This window comes from Solea solea, chromosome 15 (genome assembly GCF_958295425.1).
Source record: "Solea solea chromosome 15, fSolSol10.1, whole genome shotgun sequence".
Lineage (NCBI taxonomy): Eukaryota > Metazoa > Chordata > Actinopteri > Pleuronectiformes > Soleidae > Solea > Solea solea.
In genome coordinates, this window is record NC_081148.1 from 25907490 (window position 1) to 25933722 (window position 26233).

The following is a 26233-nucleotide window of genomic DNA, read 5'->3' on the forward strand; positions in this document are numbered from 1 at the left end:
GAACAGTGACACACCAATATCTGTTGCTTGGGTTTTATCAGTCTTAGTATATATTTAATGCATATTTGAATGTGTTATGTTTACACTGGTAAAAGGTCATTTAAGATGCAGTAAACATGAGGATATTGAGAAACTAAAAACCACACGATTAAAACTTCATAAACAAGGTCAGTTTGCTGCTTTTACTGCAGATTTACTGTGTAAAATACAAATGACCTTGTTTCCAGGACAGTTCACTGGTCTCTGAAGTTCCTGGTGCTTTGTGGCAAAAACCCTCAGCTTTAATGTTTGTATTTCTGTCAAACAAAAGCAACCAGAAATGCTAACCCGTGACTTCCTTCTGTTTCTGCATGAAACCCCCACAGATACATGAAAGCACATGATATACACACAGGTCCACCATTACCCGGGGAAAGGAGACGCTTATTGCTTTTCTGTTCACAGGGAAAAAGCCATAAATATCTCAGTGGACAATGTGTACAATAGATTTTCGACTGGATTATAAATATTTGCTTCCCAATCTATCCAAGTCTGAACTAATGTATATCATTCATCAAAGGTGAAATACAGACGGGAGCTCACCTTCTGCCCTGGAACACCAGGCTCGCCCTGCAGAGAGAGAGAGAGAGAGAGAGAGAGAGAGAGAGAGAGAGGGAGAGAGAGGGAGAGCGAGCACAGAGTGAACACACAGTAAAGTAAAGTGCATATGCAGCCCGTGTCACAGACGCAGATTTACACTGACAGAAAGAGAATCACATGAGCTCAGACCTGATTTGTGACTGTTGTCTGTGGACAGTGGGACAGTGGGACAGTGGGACAGTGGGACAGTTACCTGTTCCTGCTCACAGCCTGTGCTGAGAACCAGGGTGAGACTCTCTGGAACGATCTCAGTGAAAACACGGCAGCCGGCGGAGGGGACACCAACAATAACCTGATCAAATCTACATCAACTTATGTCTATGACGTCTTTGTTTTTATTTAGTCTGAGTGAGAGACAGACTTTTCCAACAGGAAACTGAAGTTTGTCAAACACTCACTCTCCCACACCAAAGATTTTTACATCACTAAGTTTAAATGTCTTATTTTGTCACTTCAGCTTTTGAAAAACTTCATTCGGATTGACTTCAGTGACACAAAGTGACCACACGAGGCAGCAGAGGACCAGCAGCTCCTGTGTCCCTGTTGTAGAATGAAGGATATTGCATATGTATAATCTATAGATTTAATTGGATGGGTTCTTTGTTTAGTGGCGGCCATGTTTTCACTGAGGAAACACAGCTGCTCACACACCATGACAAACAAAACATTGTGACCTCATCATGTGTTTCTTGTGGCCTGTGTGTGTGTGTGTGTGTGTGTGTGTGTGTGTGTGTGTGTGTGTGTGTGATGAATCTGGCATCGTTATAAAAGGCCACAGTCAGGCTAATGAGAGTCGTGTTCATTCAAAACATTAGTTTTACTGTTTGGACAGGAAGAGAACATGTATTTACCTTCAGTCCTGGTAAAAGCTGTGGAAACAACAAAGACATTTAAAAAAAAAGAAAAATAAGGTAAATGTCAGGAAACAAACGTTCACTAATGAGAAAGTTCTGGAACAAACAAATGTTTTTCTGGGAGACAAAAAAAAACAATGTCATTTCAAATTTCTGCAAACCACAGAAAATGATATATTTGTATATTCTGTACAGAAATAAACTGTTTGACTATGAAGTTTCATTAAATTCAAACGTGATATCTCTAAACTCCTAAAGTTGGCATGTACCATCACCACCACAGTCACTACAACTTAGTAAAACCATTTATTAACAGCAGCTCCCGACATGGCTGCATTAACAAACCATATCAGAACAAGGTAGATTACCCATAAACCCATTCGTGATCATCTTATGAAGGTCAATCAGAACTAAAGTGCCCAAACATTTTGATTCAGAGACCTGAGCTCATAGATCTGTGGTTTGCAGAAACATGAGCTTGTGGAGACTTTGTTGAGGAACTTACCCTCGGGTCTTTTCCTGGTTTTCCTGGCTCACCAGGTTTACCCTGTATCAAAGAAACGACAATATCTTCACACAGAATCTACAAAACTGACCAAACCTAGCCTTAGCAAGGAAGCCCAGACAGCTCTCTCTCCCTAGCCACTCCTACCAGCTCCTCTGGAAGGGTTCCAAGGCGTTCCCAGGCAACCCTCCAGCATGTCCTGGGTCGGCCCTGGAGTCTCTTCCCAGAAAGACATGCCTGAAGCAGGCATCCAGGAGGCATTCTAACCAGATGCCTCCACATCGAGAGGAGCAGTGGTTCTACCCCATCGCTAAGGCTGAGTCCAGCGGAGAAAGCTCATTCCGGCCGCCTGTATCCACGATCTCGGTCTTTTGGTTGTTACCCAAAGCTCATGCCCATGGATGAGGTGATTCTGATTTGCTCTGCGTGTCAGGTAGGATTGTAACCGAAATTGGACTCACCTGTGAGCCGTTGAAGCCTGCGTTCCCCGGTGGTCCGGGGGGTCCTGGAGGTCCCGGCGGTCCCTGCGCTCCAGGCTCGCCCTGCTGAAAGACCAAGAGTTACGACCTGCCGTGCCGGACAGAGCCTCGTCTCACACTGGACATGCAAACAACACAATCACGGCACGCGGCACTGCAAACATAATGCAGCGATGGCGGAGGGTGCAGACGTGAAGGTTAGCTGGGGAGCAAAGCCGAGTGGTTTTCAAAGCTTCAGCACAAACATTCCATTTTAAACACACGAGAACATGTCGTACGACAAGTTCTACTCACGAGGAAAGTCAGCAGGGATTTCTGTGACCAGACTTAAGACGCGAGAAAACTGAAACTTAACGGATATTAAGTGTTAGCTTCGCCTTCAAGTCACGACTGAGGACTTCGACGACACAATCGCTTTCAGGAGACAGCGGCAACTTTGTGTTGTTTGGGGTTTTCAGTTGTGAGGAGAAGATATTTAAAATGGCAGGTGTTTACGGAGCAGAGAAGATCATTATTTTAAGTTTTGTGTTTTTCCAAGTTCTTGTTGTAGCGTTGTAGTCTGGACCATGCAGACAAGACCCAAACCAGACTCCAGACCAAGTTAACACTGAGACTAAGGCAGGAAGAGACAGGGTCAAGACCAGGACCAAGACAGGATAGGACCAAGTCAAGACCAAGACAGAATGAGACCTAGTCAAGACAAAGACCAGACAGATAGTGTTGATCTTGACTCAGTGGGTTCTTGAAGATCACGTCACCTTCTTGTTAAAGCTACTCGCAGTAGTTTAGTATATTTTTTTAAATTCTCAAAAGGGTAAAAGTCGTATTAGGAGCAGAGATAAAGTTATTATTGTTTATATTTGAAAGGAAGTGGGAGTGATTCTGACTTTGATACGATCTCCTGCTTCTTCTTCACCAGCGTCAGCTGATCTTCTGGAGATCTTCTGTCACTGACAGCCTGAGCCCTGGGAATCATCTCAAACCCAAGAACCAAGACTAAACAAAATCAAATAAAGGACATTTACAGTGAGAACAGGATATGAGGAGAGTAAACACACCTCAGCGGCTGCCTCACATCCTGAATCATCTGTTCCTGTCTTTAAGATGTTTCCTGCTTCACGTCTTTCTCTCCTTCTCTTGTTGGTAAATCATGAGATCAATTTCCTGTCTGCAGCAGGTCTCTCTTTATGTTTCCGCTGTGTTATCAGACCGGACAGCGAGTCTGGCACAGCGTTTCAAAACGTAATGATATAGCCGTCGCATGATTTATCTTCACATATGGTGCCGTTTAAAAGAAGAACCTCCACGTTTTTACTTTGAAAATCACTTTGTTAGCGAGCGCTGAAACGCGCTGCCAGACTCCTACTCTGAGATAATGGAGAACAAATCCGTCTGCATTAGCTGCGTGTTTAATCACATGATTGATGATGTGACAGGATTTATGATTTATGTGTTCTCTGAGGTTAAACATCACTAAAAAACGTTTTTGAAAAATAAAACATTCTGTTCTGTTCTTTTATTACATTTTCTTGGCAAAAGCTGACGTTTTTTTGACTAAATTAATTCGCGATGAAAGATTCATATTTGAGAACATAAAAATGATGCTTTTCATTATTTGTTTGGTGAAGGATTAAAGATAAAACAAAACTATTTACACCAATTTTATTGGAAGAAAAAAACTGATCAAATTAATGATGAAAATAGGGCAGTTTGACTGGGTTATACCAACAGAATTAAGGCGGAGAAGATATTTTCCTCCTTTTTGGCATCAGGGTTATAATCTTTCATGTGTTCCTCAAATCTCTTTCAAATAACCACAGTAAGCAATGAACTCTATGTTTGGTGCAACTTTCTGCCTTAAAAGCGTAAATAAATTGAATTAAAGTTAGAAAAAACACACTTTTTCTTTGATTAAAAACTCGTGAGTGATTTTTGCCATTAGTTTAGGATCATCGTCAACTTGTCACACTGGAAAATTCTTTTTTTTTCAGTATTTGGGAAAAAAAAAATGAATCAATCACTGTCACGATCGCAGACGTCTTGTGCCGTCATGCAGCGCCACAACCGCACACTCTGTGGTCGTCCTGGGCCACGTTCACGCCAAACGCCGGCCAATCCAAACAAATGAATCGTGGTTTCGTGATGCCAACATTCGTCAAGGCCTCTTTCCTGTTCTCTGAGGTCCAACTCAAGTTGAATTAGACAGAGTTTTCCAACAGGAAAGTGAAGTTTGTAAACCACTCACTCTCCCACACCAAAGTGATTTTAAGCTCACAGGGACACAGGAGCTGCTGGTCCTCTGCTGCCTCGCGTGGTCACGTTGTGTCACTGAAGTTAATCTGAAAGGATTTTAAAAGCCTAATTTTACAAAATAAGACGTTTGATCTTAGTGATGGAGGCAGCAGTGGATCAACAACTCCTGTGTGTGTGTGAGTGATGTTAAAATCACTGGTTTTCTCTGTGGACTTTGGTGTGGGAGAGTGAGATACCCGATCCAGTGATTCCGAGACACTGAACATCGCTAAATACGTCACTTTTGTTTGGTTTGAATCCAAACAGACGACAGAACACTCAGAAGCAGCAGCAGCCAAACGGTGGTTAATTTCAGCATTGATGGCGGAGGAAGAGGAAGAGGAGGAGGAGGAGATTTGTGGCGGAGGATGATGGCGGCGGTTTTGCATCAACAGGCCGGACAGAGAGGAGGAGGAGCAAGAGGAGGAAGAGGAGGAGGTAGAGCATGGGGGTCAGAGAGAATTGTACCTTGAGGCGTTTTAAGATTAGAGGGCTTATTGAGGGCATGTTTCGCACGGTGATGGGCAACATCTGCCGGAGGGGGGAGGGGGAGGAGTCACAAAGTACAGGTGACCACCGGTGCCAAAAGGTCACAGGGCAAAGGTCACCAGGAGGCCACAGAATATAGAGGAAACAACAGAGGAGGAGAATGATGGGAGGGAGGGAGGGAGGGAAGAGGGGGATGTGGAGGAAAAAGAGAAATAGAACATGAGAGTGAAAAAAGCAAGAAAATGGGAGAAAATAAAAGGTTGAAGAATAAAAAAAAAAACAGAGGCACCAGAAGAGCAAACTACGGGCCTGGAGCAGAAAAGGGGGAGGAGCAATAAATAAATCACTCTGTTTTTTAAATAAAAAGTCTGTAAAATTACAGCGACGAGTGTGGGGAAAACAATCATGTCATTATTTATAATTAATGTTTTATGTTGTTGTGACACAATTTCTTTCAAAGTAAAGTGGACGAGCAGGACCGCCTACAAACACAACACAGACAAACTACTGTAGACTCCCGTAGATTATATTACAACTATTTTTTTTATTCCCAAATAGACTGTAATATAATCTACAGGAGTCTACAGTGATTATTATGGGCATTATATTGTATTATGCTGATGATATCAGCAAATATATATTAGGGAAGTCTACATCTACTTTACAGACACTACACTGTATTATGGTGATAACACCAACAAAAAAATTCTCAATAAAGATTCCCAAAAACATAACAAAAAGCATGTTTTCCCCCCCAAATACATGTTGTAGTATAATCTACAGGAGATATGTGCATATTATAGTGATTTTTATTGGCTTACACAGTATTATGCTGATATTTAGAATAAAAATACCCCAAAAATATAGTTTTTCCCACAAATAGGTATTGTAGTATAATCTACAGGAGATTAATGAAGTGTCTACTAATTTTCATAGGAACTACATTGTATTGTGCTGATATCAGATAGTTGAATAAAAGTTATGATGTTATGATAAATTATGAAAAAAAAATTCCCCCCAAACAGACGATGTAGTACAATCTACAGGAGAGAATAATGGAAGTCTCCCCGACACAGACACGACACTGTAAGATATTGAAAACGGACTTTGTCAGTGTTGCAATTTACAGACGGTCCCTTCACACTCGTATCACAGGACGAGGTCGTAGCTGTTTGTTTACTTCACACAAACAACAATAAAGTTTCCCTCCACACAGACGTCACCTCCCAGACTCTGGAGGAAATGTGTTTTGAAACTTTCTAAACGTTCCCGTTTGTCCCTGTTTGTCCCTGTTTGTCCCCGTTTGTCCCCGTTTGTCCCCGTTGACAGTGAGACCAGGCCCTTAGGTTTGCAGCGGAGCAGAGGTCGGCGCCATGTCTTGCCACAAAGAGAGTAACAGAGGCAGTGAAGGTCGAACATTTGACAACATCCACGATGGACTTACTGTGGCCGACTGTCCGACACACGGCTGAACAATACGCCGCTTCTGTTGAGGTGAGCAGCATAAATAATAATCACATGGACACGTTTAGAGAGGACACAGGTGACAGGTGACAGGTGAGGACAGTCACAGATGAGGTCACCGCGGACACCAAGTACAAACCAGCGGCGGGAAACTGGCCCACTTTTAACCTCACGTACATATTTCCATTAGATTTCGGTCTTTAAACGGTAAAAATACCTCCAACAAATATAGTTCATGTCTTTACATTAGTGTTTTAACACTTTTAAACACTAGTTTTTACCCCATTACTTTATTTGTAAAGTAGGATTTTGTTTCAATGGAAATATATACGTTATATTTTATAAGTAAATATAAGTACGGGTATAAATGTGGTCAAAGTGGGCAAGTGTGCGCTGCTTTTGTTCCTCACCGTTTCAGCCATCCACCACAAAAACACCCAAATATAAATGTATGAGACAGAGAGAGAAGAGCGGCCAATACTAAAACAAACTCTCTTTTATTTTACATTTGTGAAAACTTTTAGCAGATTTTTATATCATATTTAAACATTTTAACTGTAAAATTGTTGTTGTGTTTGTCAGAAATTAAGCTAATGTAGTATGTTGTGAGTACAAACACGCGTTTTCTACACTGTAAAACTTTTGAGTGAATAAAAAAATGTATTCACTCAAATATTTGAGTAAACGAAAAAAGTAAAGCAAATATTTCTTGTTAAACTTACTCCACAATTCAATTTAATAAAGTTATTTAAACTTTACTCATTTTAATAATATAAGCTAGGTTAAGTTTTACAGTGCATTTTATTTTGAAGTGCCACTAGTGGGAGCTGGCATCTGATTTAATATTTAGCGTTTTTCACTGAAAAACTATTTCTTACCAAAATTACATTAAGTTTTTTTTTTTTATAATCTTATTTTTTTTAAATATCATTCCTCATCTCTTAGCAACAGAAGCTACATTTGGACCAAATCCGCTCGCTATGGTTATAAGCTCCGCCTACGAAACCCTAAAAGTCCCTGCCCATTTCTGTTTATGAATAAAAAACACGTATTCATTGAAAAAAAAAAATAATGTAAGATCAAGTGATTTCATTTTTAGTTTTAGTTTAAACCAGATTTTTGAAAAATAATAATCACAATCATTTATTAAATTGCAATTATTTGTTCTCAACTTTTTGCATTTTATGATGACGTCATAAAAAGTCATAATAAAACAAATAGATGGGATTTTCAACTTTTGAAGTTGACTGTAAATTTAAGTTATTGTAATGTGATTAAACTTTTCAATTGTTTTCAAAAGAAATCGCAGGAAAATGCAAATTTATACTTGAATCGTCAAATTATTTGAGTTTGATATGATTTAATGTGATAAATCATGTTGTCACATGTGTAAATTCAGAGATTTAACTTTAACATTGGCTTCACTCTTACTCTCAGTTACTCAGATTTTTCTGTTGTTTGTTGTAATTATTCTCGAATGATTTGCGAGGTGGAGAGCAGAGGTGGAGGAGAGCCTCGGCTGTGGAGGCGCTGGCTCTCTTTGCGGCAGACTTGGTGACAAACTCCAGCTCCAGGAGTTTTTGTTCCTTTTTTATTTCCCCTCTCACAAACCTTTAACATCAGAGAGTGACTGGAGCGTAACGCAGCCAGCGTTTTCAGAGGAAGCTCCTGCACAAACAAGTCCTACAACACCAGGGAAGTGGTAATCTGAGTCAGTGCTGACCAAACACCATAATAATCCAGCCACACACACATACACACACTTCAGTGAGGAGGATTAAAGTGGAGACGCACGTTTGTTTTCTCTTCATGACAAAATATAACAATTTACACTAAAATAAAGAAAATGGTTCAATTAATATGTAATAAACTGTTATTAACAGTGAAAAAACACCTTATTTGATGCTTATAAACACAAATAAGTCCATATTTGTGTAAAGATATATTAAAGAGTTTTAAAAACTTTAATATGAACAATAAACATCTATTCTGATAAAGTACATAAAACATGTTAATAATGCAAATGCAAATATAATAAAAGTATAAAAAATATTAGTGAGTGTTTATTGGTTTTAATCGCCAATTTATTTATGTATAAAAAAACATTTACAGGTGTGAAATAGAAACATGATGCGCCTTAAAAGCAAAAGTATATGTTAAATAATTCATTAATAAATTAAATATGGACTTAAGTTTGCGTCTAGGAATCTTGTATATAGTCATTAAGTGAATTGTAAGAAGTGATTTTAGTGTAATTTAAGAGCCATTTTAATGAGTTTGAAGCAATATATTAAATTGTGCATCTTAAAAGCAAAAATCAATATTAAATATACTCATATATGTAAATATATATGCAATATATGTGGACACACTTTTTAAAGACGTCTAAAAGAAGCTAGTGTGAATATAAATCACAACAAAACTCATTTTCAGCACTTTTAAATAAATCAGTTGAAGAAACTTCATTTTAAACATGTTATTTAAAACATGCCGTATATAAAAAATCTGCTAAAATTGTTTGGGGACCCGAAAACAATCTCCCGCGTCCCATCTGTGGGTCCCCGACCCAGTCATTGAGAACCCCTGATATGAGGTATCTTAAGTGTTAATGACAGCTTGTTAAGTTTTTTTTATCACTTTTTCCCTGTTGTTCTCTGAGAAAGAAAACACTGACTGTCACTGACACTGTAATTTAAAATGACACCAGAAAAAAACAACTTTTGACTTTATCATGAAAATCCAACACCACACACACACACACACACACACACACTGGGAAACCCTGGACCTCCCGTATGAACGGCTGCAGGCCTCACAGTGCGTCTGAGAAAGAGAAACAAACTCATCACGCACACACAGCTCCAGCTTGTGCACCGTGTTAACCCAGACATCACATCTCTGCGAGACCGCCCGACAAAAGCAACATTTACCGCTGTAGAACACTTAGATTACACCATAATAAGAATAGAGATTTAGCACTTTATCAAGTGCAGTGAGATGCATTCTTACCCGGTGGGTGTAGTCTCCACACACGCCCTGCAGACGAACACAAAACAAACACATGTTCAGACTCAACGCAGATCTGCTGCACACATCTCACTTCAACCAAAAACAACGTCTCACCTTCTCTCCTTTGAGTCCGGGTTCACCCTAGAAATGAAAAACATGTTAGTGGTTAAATGTTTAGCCCCCAAAATAACGTGGGCTAATATTGGATGGTGTCAGACCCAGAGACTTACTGGCTGTCCTTTCAGACCACGGTGACCCTGAAACACAGCAGCAGTGAGCGTCCATTTCATTTAAACAAGGATTTCCAGATAATAACTCGCTCGTCATCAAATCTAAACCTAATGAAGTCTCTAGTATCTGAAGAATATGTTTATCTCCTTTAATTTACCAACAGGAAACACTGACTCTCACACACCAACAGCAGTTTTAGCTCACGTGGACACAGGAGCTGCTGGTCCACTGCTGACTTTTCCTCTTAGTTTTTGTCACTGAGGACAAATTAAACACAGTCATTTAAACGCCAAAGTCGCAAAATAACACGTTTGAAGTCACTGACGGAGGCAGCAGTGGATCAACAGCTCATGTGCACTGTGATGTAAAATCGCTGATTTTCTCTATGGGATTTGGTGTGAGAGAGCAAAGAGTTTACGTCGTGACACGAATGTCACGTTTCTAACAGACAAAGCATCAAACGTCATGTTTAGACATCATAGACATCATTTAAGGCAAATCTTTTAATAAGTGGCTAAAGTGGCTGCAGATGAATAAAGAAATGCTCACCATGTCTCCCTTCGGTCCGTTCTGTCCCTGTACAAACAACAACAACAGATACAGTATCTGAAAAACTGTCGTGATTCATTCATTAAGTTCATTTATTTGAAAAGGACTCGGACATTTCACATTCAGCCCCGCCCCCCCGCCCCGCCCCGCCCCACCATACCTTAACCAGAATGACACTAACAGAGATTTAATTGTAGTAAAAACCATCATCACTCTGAGCTCAATGACTGCTCATGATGTGTGTGTGTGTGTGTGTGTGTGTGTTATTCACTGATTCACTTATTTGGCAGCAAACTCACAGGTTTGCCATCCAAGCCGATGGGACCCTGTGATGAAAGAAGAGAGGGAGATGTTTTGAGTGCATGTGGAGATCAGAGTTTACTGTGGAGAAGAAGGAAAAAAGCCGTCAGACTTACGGGAAAGCCTGGGAAGCCTCGGGTTCCTGGTTGTCCCTGAAGAGAAGCAGAAAAACACTCAGCGTGTCTGACGTAACAATCTGCCCCGAGGCAAGTTAGTGAAAGACGAGACGTCTAAACGCTGCCTCTGTGCTTCACTAACGCAACAATTCATCATTTTAAGAGCTGCGCTCGTCGGCCTCTGTGGCACAAGATGGCCGCTTCTGTAAAGCAAAGGTTCTTTCCATCTTGGCAGGAAGTGGCAGCGTTTACAACCACAGACGCACAGTTTCTAACCACTGCTCTCCTCAGCGTCTGCTTTCATAAGACGTGAAGACCAACTGTCGGGGAACAAGAGGAAAGGGTTTGGGCTTGTAACCGGAAGGTCGCTGGTTCAATCCTGGGACGTCCACTGCTCCTGTGTGTGTTCACTGCTCGTGTGTAATCAGGGTTCAAAGGTCAGATTCACTATCACTAATTGCTGCGTGTGCAAATATAACTAATGGACTAACAGGCGAACGTTTGACCAGATCACCAAAGATCACGAGGACGACGGAGGCTGAACAAGAACTGAGTGTCTCACTCCTGAAAAACATCATTCACTGAGCAAAACGAGAAGAATTCACACGTCAGACGGACATGGACACACAAAGTGAACCAAGAGCCAAGACTTTAACTGAGGAGCTGACGCCGAGTCCATCCATCTGACTCCATCATGACGCTCCTCATACCAAGTCATGGAGTTTAAAGAGTTTAAGTCTACGACATGTTCACGTCTTTATCTCCTTGTTAGACAACAGGACACTGACGTTTGTAAACCACTCACTCTCCCCCCCCCCCACACACACACACACACACACACACTCACTCACTCTCCCACACCAAAGTCCAGAGAGAAAACCAGTGATTTTAACATCTCACACACAGGAGTTGTTGATCCACGGCTGCCTCCATCACTAAGTTCAAACGTCTTATTTTGTCACTTTGGCTTTTAAAACACTTCATTCAGATTGACCTCAGTGACACAAAGTGACCACACGAGGCAGCAGAGGACCAGCAGCTCCTGTGTCCCCGTGAGCTAAAATCTCTGAGAGAAGTGACGTCCGTCTTACAGTGGAACAAAAATGGCATATTCACATATTCTAAAGACATCTGACACTTTAATCTGATTTATCTGAATCCAAACCCTCCGGACCAGTAATTGTGCATGAGTTTAAAACATCGCGTTTTAAACTCATGACTGGTTTTTTTTCTGACTGACTGACCGGCTCCTTCAAGTTCAAGATGAGGCTCCTACTGTGCAGAACCTCCTCCACGGCCTGTTATTCATTAGAAATGCCTATTACTATGCAGGAAGCGTGGGCACACACACACACACGCACGCACACACACACACGCACGCACGCACACACGCACACACGCACACACACACACACACACACACACACACACACACACAGGTACAGATCCTAATAGCCATCAATTAGAAAAGCAGATGTTTGCTCCACTTAAGTCGACTAGACTCTTGACTCTCTTTAAAGACTTATTATCAACTTCTGGAGTGATACTGTCCTGTCCTGCAGCTCGGTGAGTGTGGGCTTTTCAGACAGAGGAAACCTTGAAGGCCTGGAGCCTGGAGCCTGGATAACAAACATGAACCCAATTTGGACCAGGATGAGGTTTCTCACTCTGCTTCCTGATAAAAACAAGCCAGACTAATGATCCAATTTGAGGCTAAATTGCAGCTCCAGCCCGCGCCGGACGACGAGGCCGTCTCCACACACAAAAACCCATTCTTCCCCCATCGTTTGTGGTGAATTCAGGCCCAAAACTTGAATGAAGACATGAAAAACAGCAGTCTGGAGAGAACAATGCCCTCAGATTGTCTGGTTTAATCAGGAGAAGTAAATGGGTTCAGCAGAGCTCGGTGAAAATGCTCGGTATTTATTAGGTGTGGGAGACTGTGGAGATACTTACAGGAGGTCCTCTTGGTCCGATGATGGACAGACCTGGTTCTCCTGGAGCTCCCTGTGGAGACACAGAGAGGAAAACATCAGCTGCTTTTCTTTAGTTTCCTCCAGAGTCTCAGTGAGATTCAGCCCAGCGATGAAGGAACAGAAGCTGCAGCAGAGAGAAAATCACTCCACTCACACAAAACTTACTCCAACAACACGTCGGCCTGTTCCAACACGAGGAGAAACCTCCTTTCATTCAGTCCCCATTCAATACGAGCCAGTGTTGTTGTGTGTTTACAACAACACAACCTTTAAATGATGTCAACGTCTGGAACTGGACCGAGGGAGACCTGGTCCTGTTACTGCTGGACGAGTAAGTGTAACTAGTTTGTCATCTGTTTGTGTGATTGTGTGTCACTGAAGTCAGTGAGGTCGTTCTTTAAAGACGCTGTTGTGTATATATTTTTGTGTTTGACTTTAAACGGTCACTGACAGACAGACAGACAGACAGACGCTCAAACACCATCAAAGTCGTCACCTGTCAAACAAACTGTTGTTGGGACAGTTTTTGCGATAAAAGAAAAAAGAAAATAAAAGACGTTCCCTGCATTTGTAGAAAGCGTAACAGCTCTGTGCACGAGGCTGAAGCGCCATGCTAACTCGCAAGCTCGCTAACAAACAAACAAACAAACAAACAAACAAACAAACAAAGTCTGTGGAGATGTAGGAAATGTTTCAGGATCTTTTAAAAAAAACTGATTTTTAAACTCTTCTAAAAAGACAGAGACACGAGGGACGAGCTGATATCGATCAGATACTGGACAGATGTCGTACGTCTAAGTCTATTTTTAAGTCGCAAGGGACCGAGCGCTGACCGAACACGTTACACATTCTGAAATGTTGTGGTGGCGAGAGTGGACCGGAGATCCCGGAGGATCAAGAACACGGGGAGAACTCCACACAGAGAGGTACCAGACCAGGGAATCAAACCCAGCAAAATCCACTTAAAATCTCCAAATCTGCTTAAAATTCCAAAATCTACTTAAAATTCCAAAACCTGCTCAAAATCCCCAAATCTGCTTAAAATTCCAAAATCTACTTAAAATTCCAAAACCTGCTCAAAATCCCCAAATCTACTTAAAATCCCCAAATCTGCTTAAAATTCCAAAATCTACTTAAAATCTCCAAATCTGCTTAAAATTCCAAAATCTACTTAAAATCCCAAAACCTGCTCAAAATCCCCAAATCTACTTAAAATCCCCAAATCAACTAAAAATCCCCAAATCTACTTAAAATTCCAAAATCTACCTCAAATTCTACTTCAAATGTTTTGGTGGTGAGAGGAAACCGGAGATCCCGGAGGATCGAAAACACGAGGAGAACTCCACACCGAAAGGTCCCAGACCGGGGAATCAAACCCAGCACCTTCTCGCCGTGAGGCAACAGTGCTCACCACTACGACCCCAAACACCAAGACTGAACTTCTGCTGACTTAAAACACTGGTCATAAAAACTGTAGGTTACAGGAGGAGGAGAACGTTCATGTTGAACCCTTGTGTACTTTTAATAAAGTCTCAGAGTGTCATAGAGCTGCGTGACAGCGCCCCCCACAGGCCGGGAGCACTTCTGTTACTGAACATGCAGATGTTGTCACTCCTCCAGGTGTCTCTCAGTTGTTTTGTGGTCGTTACAGAACGTTTGGCCGCCGTCAGCCGCCGTAGAAGACTGTGTGTTGTAAGGGTTAAAAACAGAGTTTCAGTTGTGCTTCACGTGTGAGTCGATGTGCGTTTAAACCCAAATGTCTGAGCTGATTCTCCCTGACGAGACGACAAACTCCAGCACACGTCGTCCGTCAGACGTCCTGTGGGCAGAGTTCGTTACAGTGATGTGAATAAAAGTGATCAGTCTTGATGTTTATGACGTTTCTGCCGACACTGGCAGATTTACGCAGCTAAGTGGGAGGGAGACGGAGACGGAGACGGAGACGAAGTCAAAGCTTCAGGCCAAATATCACTCTCTCTCCAGCTCCGATTTACACAAACTTCAACATGACAGAGAGCTGAGATTGAAGCAGCGTTATTTATCCGTGTGTGTGTGTGTGTGTGTGTGTGTGGAAGTCTACGTCTGTGAGAATCTGCTCACGTCGTCCATAAAACGCCCGCCCGCGTTTCTTCGGGGAGACTTAAATTAGACGCTTGTGTGACAAAGTGTTACGATTGTGTTTCACTGCAGGTAATTTAACCTGGGTGGGAACGCAACAGAACCTGATTCTGTTCAAAAACACAGAATGGACTTCCCCATATAAATCACCCAATAACACAAATAGACACTCCCACCAACGCCCTGTGGGGGGCGCCGTTTGTAGCTCATTCTGAGTTTAACCGCGTCATTTAACACCAAACTACGACAAAATACATTTTTAACCAGATTTACGTCAAAATTAGACTGAGTTAAAGCTCAAAACCGACAATGTCCAACTGTAGATCAGTTAGAAAGACTTCAACCTTCTCAGCAGACGCCTGCTGTGAGGCTGCGGTACCACTGATGGAAGAAAGAGGGCGACAGAGAGCAGGAGATGTGAGTGAACTGGTGCTTTAGAAAGCACTAAACTGCAGACTTTGGTTGCAACCAGAGCAGGTGACAGTTTGTTGAACAGGAATTATCTGCTGTACAAAAACTGATAAAACCCACTAAAGAAAGTAGACCAGTATTGGTACTTTTACAACATACAGTTCAAGCTTGGCTCTACTCGTTTTCTTTGCTTCTCCATCAGTGATAGAACCTGGTGTTGCTCTGACGAGGTTCAACTGAGCCGATACTAAAATGTGACGTCAACAGACAGAGAGTGTCGTCACTGAAGAGTCATGAGCGCGCCGCCCGACACAAGAATCAAAGCCGATAATGTACAACTGTAGATCAAAGTTAAAAAGAATTAAAATCCTACTTTTAATTCCAAAATCTACAAAAAATCCCCAAATCTGCTTAAAATTCCAAAATCTACTTAAAATCCCTAAATCTACTTAGAATTCCAAAATCTGCGTATAATTCCCAAATCTGCTTAAAATCCCCAAATGTCCTTAAAACCATCTTAAAATCCCTAAATCTACTTTGAATTCCAAAATCTACTTAAAATCCCCAAATAATACTTAAAATCTGCTCAAAATCCCCAGATCTACTTAAAGTTATATTTAGCGAGTGTTATTTTCAGTTTCATATAAGAAATCTTTGCTGGGTGTTTTCTCCTCAGCAGAACGTCTTCATTACATCAGCGATCATGAGCGATCATGTGATGTTTGTTTTCAGGTGAGTGGTGTGTTCACGTGTGGACGCAGCAGGTGTAGCTGAATAATCCTCCCAAAATATAAACACATTAAAAATAAAGAAGAATCACATGCTCCTAAACTTACCTTGTCCCCTGCTCGTCCTTTCAAACCCTGGATGAGTCACAGCAGACACAGAAGCATGCACACAGGTGTGACGAGAGAGAGACAGAGAGAGAGGGAGAGAGAGAGGGTTAGAGTCATGGAGATGGTTCAGGACATGCAGCATCTTCCAGGACCAGTGACAGTGGGGGGGTGACAGTTTGTGAAGGTTTAGTGGAGATGAATCCGAGTCCACACGCCACAAAACTTACAATCAAAAGTCTGTTTCACTCTGAACTCGCGTCACTGCGTTTTTTTTGGTCCGCTAACTTTTCCACACCAAACCCCAGAGAGAAAATCAGTGATTTTAAGGTCACGGCCCACAGGAGCTGTTGATCCACTGCTGCCTCCGACACTAAGTTCACATGTGTCACTGAATCAATTCTGCTTTTGAAACATTTTCTTCAGATTTACTGCAGTGACACAAAGTGACCACACGAGGCAGCAGTAGAGCAGCAGCTCCTGTGTCCCCGTGCGAGCTGAAAAACGATGATTTTCTCTCTGGAGTTTTAAAAGTGTACACACTCTCTTTTTCAGTGATTAAACGACGTCTAACAGCAAAATAAAGCCTTTTGTTCAGCGTCACCTTTCAAGTTTTTGGGTAAGTGCGTATTTTTTCGTAGATCGTTATCAAGTTTACACTGAATATTTTCTGTTGCTTTTAATTTGCACGCAGAAGGTTGTTTCAGGTTTTTTCAAGGCTGTTTTTGAATTTAAATATAGGATATCTGTTACCGAACGCCGCAGCCAGTTGCTCTTGGCGTTCAAATATTGGCTCTTGTTTTGGTGCAGTCAGATCTCCTCGACGAGGTGTGAGGCCTGTAAGTTATGGAGACCACACTGCAGGAGTATGTTTTAGAGCTTATCCTCATGTGGTGAGGCCTGAAACTGTTTAGAATACGGCAATATTCAAAAAAGAAAAAGCCAATTGTGTGGTAACCCGTAAATTACAGAGTGCAGCAGCGTCGGGTAAGAAATACCAAAGTGAAAGAGATTCTGAAATAAGTTATTGAGCTTGAGGAGAAGCAGCAGGGATTCTGGCTATTGTTGGTTTCTGTCGTGAATTCACTCAGAGACGAGATTACACAGCTGCAGGTTATGGTGAGAGTGAGAGCATGTTATTATTTGTGACAGCTAATGCTGTAATTAGTCATTATTTTTACTTTATGAAATGCTCCTGACATCACTGTGTAATTACTGGTCTGCAAATTAAAAGTTAAACTTTGGTCTTTTATATTTTAAATGTATTCCTGTGCACATTAAAAACACACAGTGGTGAGGAGGAAACATGTGCTGGTACAAAACAGGGCTGGAAATGTGGGACTCATTAGATCACAGGGATGTGAAACACATCATACCCTCATGTAACATTAGCAGAACATTCATGTCTATGTTAAACTCTGGGTTCTGAGTTCTTTTCTTGCCTGATTTAAAAGACTCACCTCATAAAATGTACACATCCTTAAGTCTAAGATATCTTAAGACTATGTTTGGTGCCTTATCTTGATGTTAAAAGACCATTTTCTGACTGGAAATCGAAGTTTATGTTGCTTTGTAAACCACTCACTCTCTCACACCAAACCCCATAGAGAAAATCAGTGATTCTTTAAATCACAGCACACAGGAGTGGTTGATCCACTGATGCCTCCATCACTAAGTCCAAATGTCCTTTTGTGAGTTTGGCTTTAAAAAACCTTGCTTCAGATTAATCTAAGTAACATAAACGTACCACACGAGGCAGCAGTAGACCAGCAGCTCCTGTGTCAGTGTGAGCTAAAATCACTGCTTTTCTCTGTGGGGTTTGGTGTGGGAGAGTGAGCAGTTTACAAACTTCAGTTTCCTGTTGGAAAGTCTGTCTAACAGTGAGATAAAGACTTGAATATGAAGACTTGGGACTGTTTTTCCTTGTGTCTCCACTGTCTGAGTCTCAGGCTGCTTGGCATACAGGCTAGAACCTCATCAGACTGTCTGAAGTAATAATTGTGTGGTCCAGGTCTTAGATCGCTTGTAAATACCCTCTTGGCTCCATTAGAACAATAAAACAGTGATAAAACAGGAGGACACAAGCTGAGATGTCTTCTTCTGAGAGGACATTCATGACACCAAAGCATCTGAAAAGCAACGTCTGAACTCGCCCTGGAAGTTTAAACGTTAAATACTTCAAACACAAAACTACGTTCACTCACCATTCTGCCAGGAATTCCCATACTGCCTTTGTCACCCTACGACCAGTGCAGATTCAGAAGAAACATGGAACGTTAAGAACGTGAGGGGAACATTAAAAGAACATGAGTTAGGAACGTGAGGGGAACATTTAAAGAACATGAGTTAGGAACGTGAGGGCAACATTTAAAGAACATGAGTTAGGAAGGTGAGGGGAACATTAAAAGAACATGAGTTAAGAACGTGTGGGGAACATTAAAAGAACATGAGTTAGGAACGTGAGGGGAACATTAAAAGAACATGAGTTAAGAACGTGAGGGGAACATAAAGAACATGAGTTAGGAACGTGAGGGGAACATTTAAAGAACATGAGTTAGGAACGTGAGGGGAACATTTAAAGAACATTAGTTAGGAACGTGAGGGGAACATTTAAAGAACATGAGTTAGGAACGTGAGGGGAACATAAAGAACATGAGTTAGGAACGTGAGGGGAACATTAAAAGAACATGAGTTAAGAACGTGAGGGGAACATTTAAAGAACATGAGTTAGGAACGTGAGGGGAACATTAAAAGAACATGAGTTAAGAACGTGAGGGGAACATAAAGAACATGAGTTAGGAACGTGAGGGGAACATTTAAAGAACATGAGTTAGGAACGTGAGGGGAACATTTAAAGAACATTAGTTAGGAACGTGAGGGGAACATTTAAAGAACATGAGTTAGGAACGTGAGGGGAACATAAAGAACATGAGTTAGGAACGTGAGGGGAACATTTAAAGAACATGAGTTAGGAACGTGAGGGGAACATTTAAAGAACATTAGTTAGGAACGTGAGGGGAACATTAAAAGAACATGAGTTAAGAACGTGAGGGGAACATTTAAAGAACATGAGTTAGGAACGTGAGGGGAACATTAAAAGAACATGAGTTAAGAACGTGAGGGGAACATAAAGAACATGAGTTAGGAACGTGAGGGGAACATTTAAAGAACATGAGTTAGGAACGTGAGGGGAACATTTAAAGAACATTAGTTAGGAACGTGAGGGGAACATTTAAAGAACATGAGTTAGGAACGTGAGGGGAACATTTAAAGAACATGAGTTAGGAACGTGAGGGGAACATTAAAAGAACATGAGTTAAGAACGTGAGGGGAACATTTAAAGAACATGAGTTAGGAACGTGAGGGGAACATTAAAAGAACATGAGTTAAGAACGTGAGGGGAACATTTAAAGAACATGAGTTAGGAACGTGAGGGGAACATTAAAAGAACATGAGGTAAGAATGTGAGTGGAACATAAAGAACATGAGTTACGAATGTGAGTGGAACATAAAGAACATGAGTTAAGAACGTGAGGGGAACATTTAAAGAACATGAGTTAGGAACGTGAGGGGAACATTAAAAGAACATGAGTTAAGAACGTGAGGGGAACATTAAAAGAACATGAGTTAGGAACGTGAGGGGAACATTAAAAGAACATGAGGTAAGAATGTGAGTGGAACATAAAGAACATGAGTTACGAATGTGAGTGGAACATAAAGAACATGAGTTACGAACGTGAGTGGAACATAAAGAACGTGAGGGGAACATTAAAAGAACATGAGGTAAGAATGTGAGGGGAACATAAAGAACGTGAGGGGAACATTAAAAGAACATGAGGTAAGAATGTGAGTGGAACATAAAGAACATGAGTTAAGAACGTGAGTGGAACATAAAGAACGTGAGTGGAACATAAAGAACATGAGTTAAGAATGTGAGGGGAACATTAAAAGAACATGAGGTAAGAATGTGAGTGGAACATAAAGAACGTGAGTGGAACATTAAGAACATGAGTTAAGAATGTGAGTGGAACATAAAGAACATGAGTTAAGAATGTGAGGGGAACATTAAAAGAACATGAGGTAAGAATGTGAGTGGAACATAAAGAACGTGAGTGGAACATTAAGAACATGAGTTAAGAATGTGAGTGGAACATAAAGAATGTGAGTGGAACATAAAGAACGTGTTAGTAAGTGATTATAGTCAGTTCACCAGGCCACGCCTACAATGGTAGAACCAGACACAAGCGTTATACCAATGGTTCCCAAACACTGGTTCGGGACCCACGGAGATTTTTTTTGGGTCCCAAAAACAAGTTGCCCAACGTTTTATTCAAGATTTGTGTTTATTTCAAAAATCAAATCAAATCAAATGAAGTTATTCCATCTTTAAAGTGTGGGAATCACTGCATGAACGTGATGATGTAATAACATCAGTATTGTCAGTTTCCTCTCATGGTTTTGGGGAAAATAATGGTACTGTGAATAAATGAATGAATGAATGAATGAATAAATGGCAGTTTCTATGGAAACAAGAGTGACGTGCTCGTGACAAACATTCGTTTCTTGAAATCCTGAGCTGTTATTTTTGCATGTGTACATTAACACACAACCTTGTATAAATGATGATGTCATAGCCACACTTTTTACACATGACCTTACAGCGTCACAGCACCACATACAGGCCGGCCATATGCACTACAGCGTCCGTTTTAAGAATAAAAAAGAAAGTCAAAGTTGTGTGTCTGTGTAAAAAAACCTACATTTTAATAAAAGATAAGAATGAACTGAAATGAAATGACTTGATGAGTAATCACTTTCACATGTGCTTGGTCACGTGTGACGGTGGCTTCACACGGTGGAGGCCACACAGAGCGAGAGAGCGGCGCAGCCTGAAAGCATTTAGGTTAAAAACCCACGCCGAGCATCATGGGAATCTGATTCTGTCACAAACATACATTTAAAAGGCAATTTTAAATGTTTGTGTGGCTTTGTAAACCACTCACTCTCCCACACCAAAGTCCATAGAGAAAATCAGTGATTTTTAAATCACAGCACACAGGAGTTGTCGATCCACTGCTGCCTCCATCACGAAGTTCAAATGTGCGGTTTCATGTGTTCGGCTTTAGAAATCCTTGGTTCAGATGAACCTCAGTCACATAAATGCACCAAAACGAGCTCCTTTTACATTACATGTCATTTAGCAGACGCTTTTATCCAAAGCCACTTACAGTGGAATTAAGTACAATCAGCCAGGGGTGGAGTCGAACTTGCGACCATTGTGACCATGGCGTCTTTCGCACACAGGGTACCGGTCTCAACCACTGAGCCACTCCACCCCCGATCAGCTCCTGCATCCCGATCATCACTGCATCACTGATATTCTCTATGGGCTTTGGTGTGGGAGAGTGAGTGGTTTAAAACCTCAGTTTCCTGTCGGAAAAGTCCGTCTAACAGTGAGACAAAGACGTGAGAAAGACGTTCTTGGGACTGTTTTTCCTCGTGTCTCCACTGTTTGAGTATCAGGCTGGTTGGCATACAGTCTAGAACCTCATCAGACTGTCTAATACAGTATACAGTAATACATTTAACATGACTTTGCAGATGAGTTTTACACCTGAACACAACCAAAAACAAAAGTCTGAAGGCTTCACGTATGCAAATATCGCTCCAAACTTCAGACATGAGGATGTTTTTGACATGAATCTGTGCATGTGTGTGTTTAGTTTGGCCGCTCCTTATTAAAGAGCAGGTTCTGGCGCTTCCTGCAGTCTTTGGGCTCCTCTGGCCGAGTGGAGACGCCAGAACATCGCTGCAGAACCAAACCACAAAACCACGGCACATGTTCCAGCGCAGCAAACTGTCACTGCTGAACACAAAAATAAAACGCACAGCTCCTGAGTTATGGTTACGTTAACTAATTCATTTTGCCCAAACGTTTAAAGGGGATAGTTAAGGTTTTTATTTGGAGGTTTTGTTGTATTAAGCATTGACATTTCTAGTCTGAGACACAGAGACTCGCTCTCTGTAAACAACTAACAAATGTGAATTATATATTTAGAATCCGCAGTGAGAAAGAACACTTGGAAAATCAGCATTTTTAGCTCACACTGGTCTGCTGCTGCCTCGTGTGGCCAGTTTGTGTCACTGAGTAAAATCTGAAGGAAATATGTCACACATAATAAAACACATTTGAAGAACATGTTTGGAGCCGTGATGTAAAATCCCTGATTTTCAGTCTGATAAACAGTGAGATAAACACAGAGTGAACATGTTCTTCAGACGTCGCAGACTTTGCTTCAGTGGCTTATTTTAAGTTTAAAGTGAAGCGCAGAGTCTCAGAAACAGAAAGTACGTCTTTAAGGACGGATTTGATTCTACTTGTGTTGCTTCAGTTGAGTCATGAATGTGGTGGAGAAGGTTATGGAGCCACCTGAGTCCAGTTCACAGCGGGCTGTTTTCAGAGCTGGTGCATCAGATTGTGCTGCTATCTCTGTCATTAGTGCGTGGCATATTTTTAAAGCACTTAAATACTATCAGGCACCAGCTGTGTTCTTTGAAGCCGCGTCCAAGCTTCTGATTTAAACCAAGACCTTGAGGGAAATGGCACCACCACCGGAGCGGTTCTAATCCAGAGCTCAGGGGGCGAACATGCCAAACGCCATTATTTGCTCTAACCACAAAATACAACCTTCAGTGGAGCGGCAAGTTTTACAGCCATGAGACAAACACAGTGCTTCAATAATCCTCACTGAGTCCATGTGGTACAGCAGACAGAAACTGGATCACTGCATGGTCTGATCCAGTCTGACCCAGTCTGACCCAGAGTCTTGTAAACCACAGATCCGTGACTTTAAAAAAAACAACCTACATATCTACAGACGAGCATTTTAACGCCACGGTGTTTTAAGTACATGTTGTACTTTTGGTGGAGATGTGGAAAAGAAGGTGGAGATAAACATTTTTGTGGTTGTGATTCAGGTTTAGACACAAACAACAGCATCAACATCAAAACACATCGTACAGCAACTTCTCCACGAACACTGCGGCCTAAAGGTTTGAGGGAAAAGGTCTGATTTGAATGTTTTGGCTGTTTCATCATTCAAAACATGTAGAATTTAGTGACATCTAGGGCTGAAGTTGTGTATTGCAGCCAAGTGAGTCCCAGTAAAACATAGCAGATGATACAGAAGAAGAAAATAAGTGAATACTTAAACTCCAGGGATGTGACTATAGATTATTAACTAGATTCATTGATTAGTTGTTTGGTCAATAAACTGTTGATCAGTGTTTGTCAAACCTGGAAAATGATGATGTTTCTCAAAGTTTTAGTGATTTCTTTGTTAAATGGAGCAAAGAAACCAGGAAATATTCACTGAAAAATCTTGGTTAAGAAAACACTCCAACCAAATACCTGGTGATGTAGTAATCGAGTAATCGAGTTAATCATCGGTTAATCGTGGCAGCACTAAACCACTCTATGTTGTCAGAACTTTTACACTTTACAGAGGACTTCAATTAAATTCAACTGCAGACTTTTCTGTCCTTTTTAATAACTAATAATAATAATAAGGTTAACATGGTTTATATTCAGCAAGACAAATATCTTCTTTTTTCTTTGCTATAGATAAAAATGATTGGGGCCACACACACGTTTGTGCAGCTATACTTCTCAGGACTCTGCATTGACTTCCATTCATTTAAAGCCTTAACCATAACCAATTAATGTCTAATCCTAACCTTAACCCAAAACACAGTTCAAATATTAGTCCTAAACTTAACCAGTTCCTCAGGAATGAGGTTCTGCCTCATTAGGACCAGATTTTGGGTCTCCATGAGGACTACTGGTCCTGACAAGGTCAGTGTTTATGTCCTAAAGAGGAAAAAAAACACATCCATCTTAGTGAGACACGTTATAGACACAATGCATTCCCTAATCCCTTAACCTTAACCTCGACCATCACAACTAAGTGTCCCTGACCTGAACCCTGACTGACACACTATTCTAACCCTGAAACCAGGTTTTAACCCTGAAGAGGTCCTCACGACACACGGTCACACAGGAACACACACACACACACACACACACACACTAACTGTTACTGAACCTAAAAACCACAAAGAACCCTCAGAGTCTCTGAACGTCTCACACCTGAGCCTCACTGGTCTCTAAAGTGCTGTGAGACGTCCAGAAGCATCAATCAATCCATTTTCAATCGTCCACACACACACACACACACACAGAACCACACTGAAGAAAACTCCTGTGTTTTATCAGCCTGTAACGTCTCTCACAACTCAGCTAAAAGCCGAACTATTCTGTGAACAATTCTTTTTAATGATTCAGTAACACGGAAAACAACAAGTTTGTGTGTTTGTGTCGCGTCCACAGCGAGGAGGAGGAGCTATGAAGTCGTGGAAAACAACAAGATTGACACTAAACTGAGTCGAGTCAAACGAGAACTGTACGATGGAAAAGAGCCAGTAGTTACTTTAAAAACAACATCGACGGTTTGTTGTCCGTTCATTTTCTTATACAATATAAGAAAGTTGTTCACGTAACACTACGTAACATGTTATCAGTGTTGAAATCACGTTTCCTAAAATCAGACACTGGTCCCTTTGTTTGTTTGTAAATGATAGAATAGAAACCATGAGGTTATGACAATAAAAGAGGGTTAAAGATGATAAAAAGAAGAAAAAGCAGATTAATGATCGTGTTACAGATTAATGAAGCTAAACAGATTGGGTTAAAGACTGTGTTTAGTTCCACTGCTGTACTGACGTCTCCGAGTTTAATCCCAGAAATAACAAAGATTTGGTGAATTTATGGTTTAATTCCACACACACTGCAGTGGTGATTGAGTGAATATAAACATAATCCTTTAAACACTATCGTTCGCATCAATAACTGCTCAGTCATTAACAAAGATATCTCCAGATTATGTCTCATTCTCAGAGATTCACAAACAGTTTGTGACGTGTTGCTTGTATTTAAGCTTCCAATCGCACAAACTCATTAAAACCTTGTAAATGTCTTTTTTTATGTTCTTGTTTTTCCTCGCGAGACTCGATGAACGCTGCAGTTACATTTCCTTCCAAAACAAAACGACTCCAGATTAGCAGCAAAGTGTCAGTGTGGGATTATTTTGACGGCTGGAGACACTTTTACTTCATGTTTGAGAGAGAGATCAATACTGCAGTGATCATGTGATGCATGTGAGCAACAAACAAAGACAAACACACGAGGTGAAAAGAGAAGTTACCGGAAAGCCTGCTCGTCCAGGAGGACCCTGAGGAAACGGGGGCGACAGAGAATTGGTACAAAAAAAAGAAGAAAGAGTGAGTTTTACAATCAACGTCCACATAATGAAAGATAAGAGAAGTGAACCAGGACACGACGAACTCGCTTCACTTCATTAAAGACGTCGTTACTTGTGTCACCAAGCTTTTCAGTACAAATATGAACACTGTTGATTCAACAACAACATAATGTTTCCCAACTTTCTGTTTTTACACTATAAAAAAAGGTTTTATATAAACCTAACTGATTTCAACATAAAGCTACTGTTAGCGATGTCCTCTTTTGGCTAATTCTTAGCCTAACTTAGATAGATACTTTATTCATCTCAAAGAGAAATTCACAAATAACTTGTGAGTAAGCCTAACTTACTACACTTAGCCTAACTTGTGAGTAAGCCTAACTTACTACGCTTAGCCTAACTTGTGAGTAAGCCTAACTTACTACGCTTAGCCTAACTTGTGAGTAAGCCTAACTTACTCACCGCTTTTTACATCTGTTAGCGATGCCATCGTTTGGCTAACTTTTTTTTTGCCTTTCCTCCTCTTTACGTCACCTCATGAGCTAACGTTAGCCAAGCATCAGTCCGTGTAGCATTGCTACTCCAGACACCAGCTGTCGTAATATTCACACACTAACAAAAAAGTATTTGATTTATATTTATTATAGC

The 26233-nt window shown here is 41.1% G+C and overlaps 1 protein-coding gene across 15 annotated transcripts in view; it reads right to left on the bottom strand.

The window, feature by feature from the left end:
• Positions 1–25689, bottom strand: part of col13a1 (collagen, type XIII, alpha 1) — a 55410-nt gene extending 29721 nt beyond the window's left edge. For 2 of the 15 annotated variants that reach the window (XM_058651035.1, XM_058651044.1), the window contains exons 1-15: positions 25529–25688; positions 18470–18505; positions 16269–16295; positions 12884–12934; positions 10928–10963; positions 10811–10837; positions 10512–10538; positions 9962–9988; positions 9846–9872; positions 9732–9758; positions 8334–8405; positions 2460–2543; positions 1999–2040; positions 1491–1508; positions 583–609 (exon numbers count right to left, since the gene is read on the bottom strand). In XM_058651035.1, coding sequence (XP_058507018.1) covers positions 583–609; positions 1491–1508; positions 1999–2040; positions 2460–2543; positions 8334–8405; positions 9732–9758; positions 9846–9872; positions 9962–9988; positions 10512–10538; positions 10811–10837; positions 10928–10963; positions 12884–12934; positions 16269–16295; positions 18470–18505; positions 25529–25630 — 630 coding nt within the window. In that variant the 5' untranslated portion in view covers positions 25631–25688. Of the gene's footprint in view, positions 1–582; positions 610–1490; positions 1509–1998; positions 2041–2459; positions 2544–5237; positions 5301–6702; positions 6745–8333; positions 8406–9731; positions 9759–9845; positions 9873–9961; positions 9989–10511; positions 10539–10810; positions 10838–10927; positions 10964–12883; positions 12935–16268; positions 16296–18469; positions 18506–25528 lie in introns of all 15 variants that reach the window. The other 13 variants (XM_058651047.1, XM_058651043.1, XM_058651033.1 and 10 more) reach the window with 13 other exon arrangements.
• Between the last annotated feature and the right edge of the window lie 544 nt (positions 25690–26233).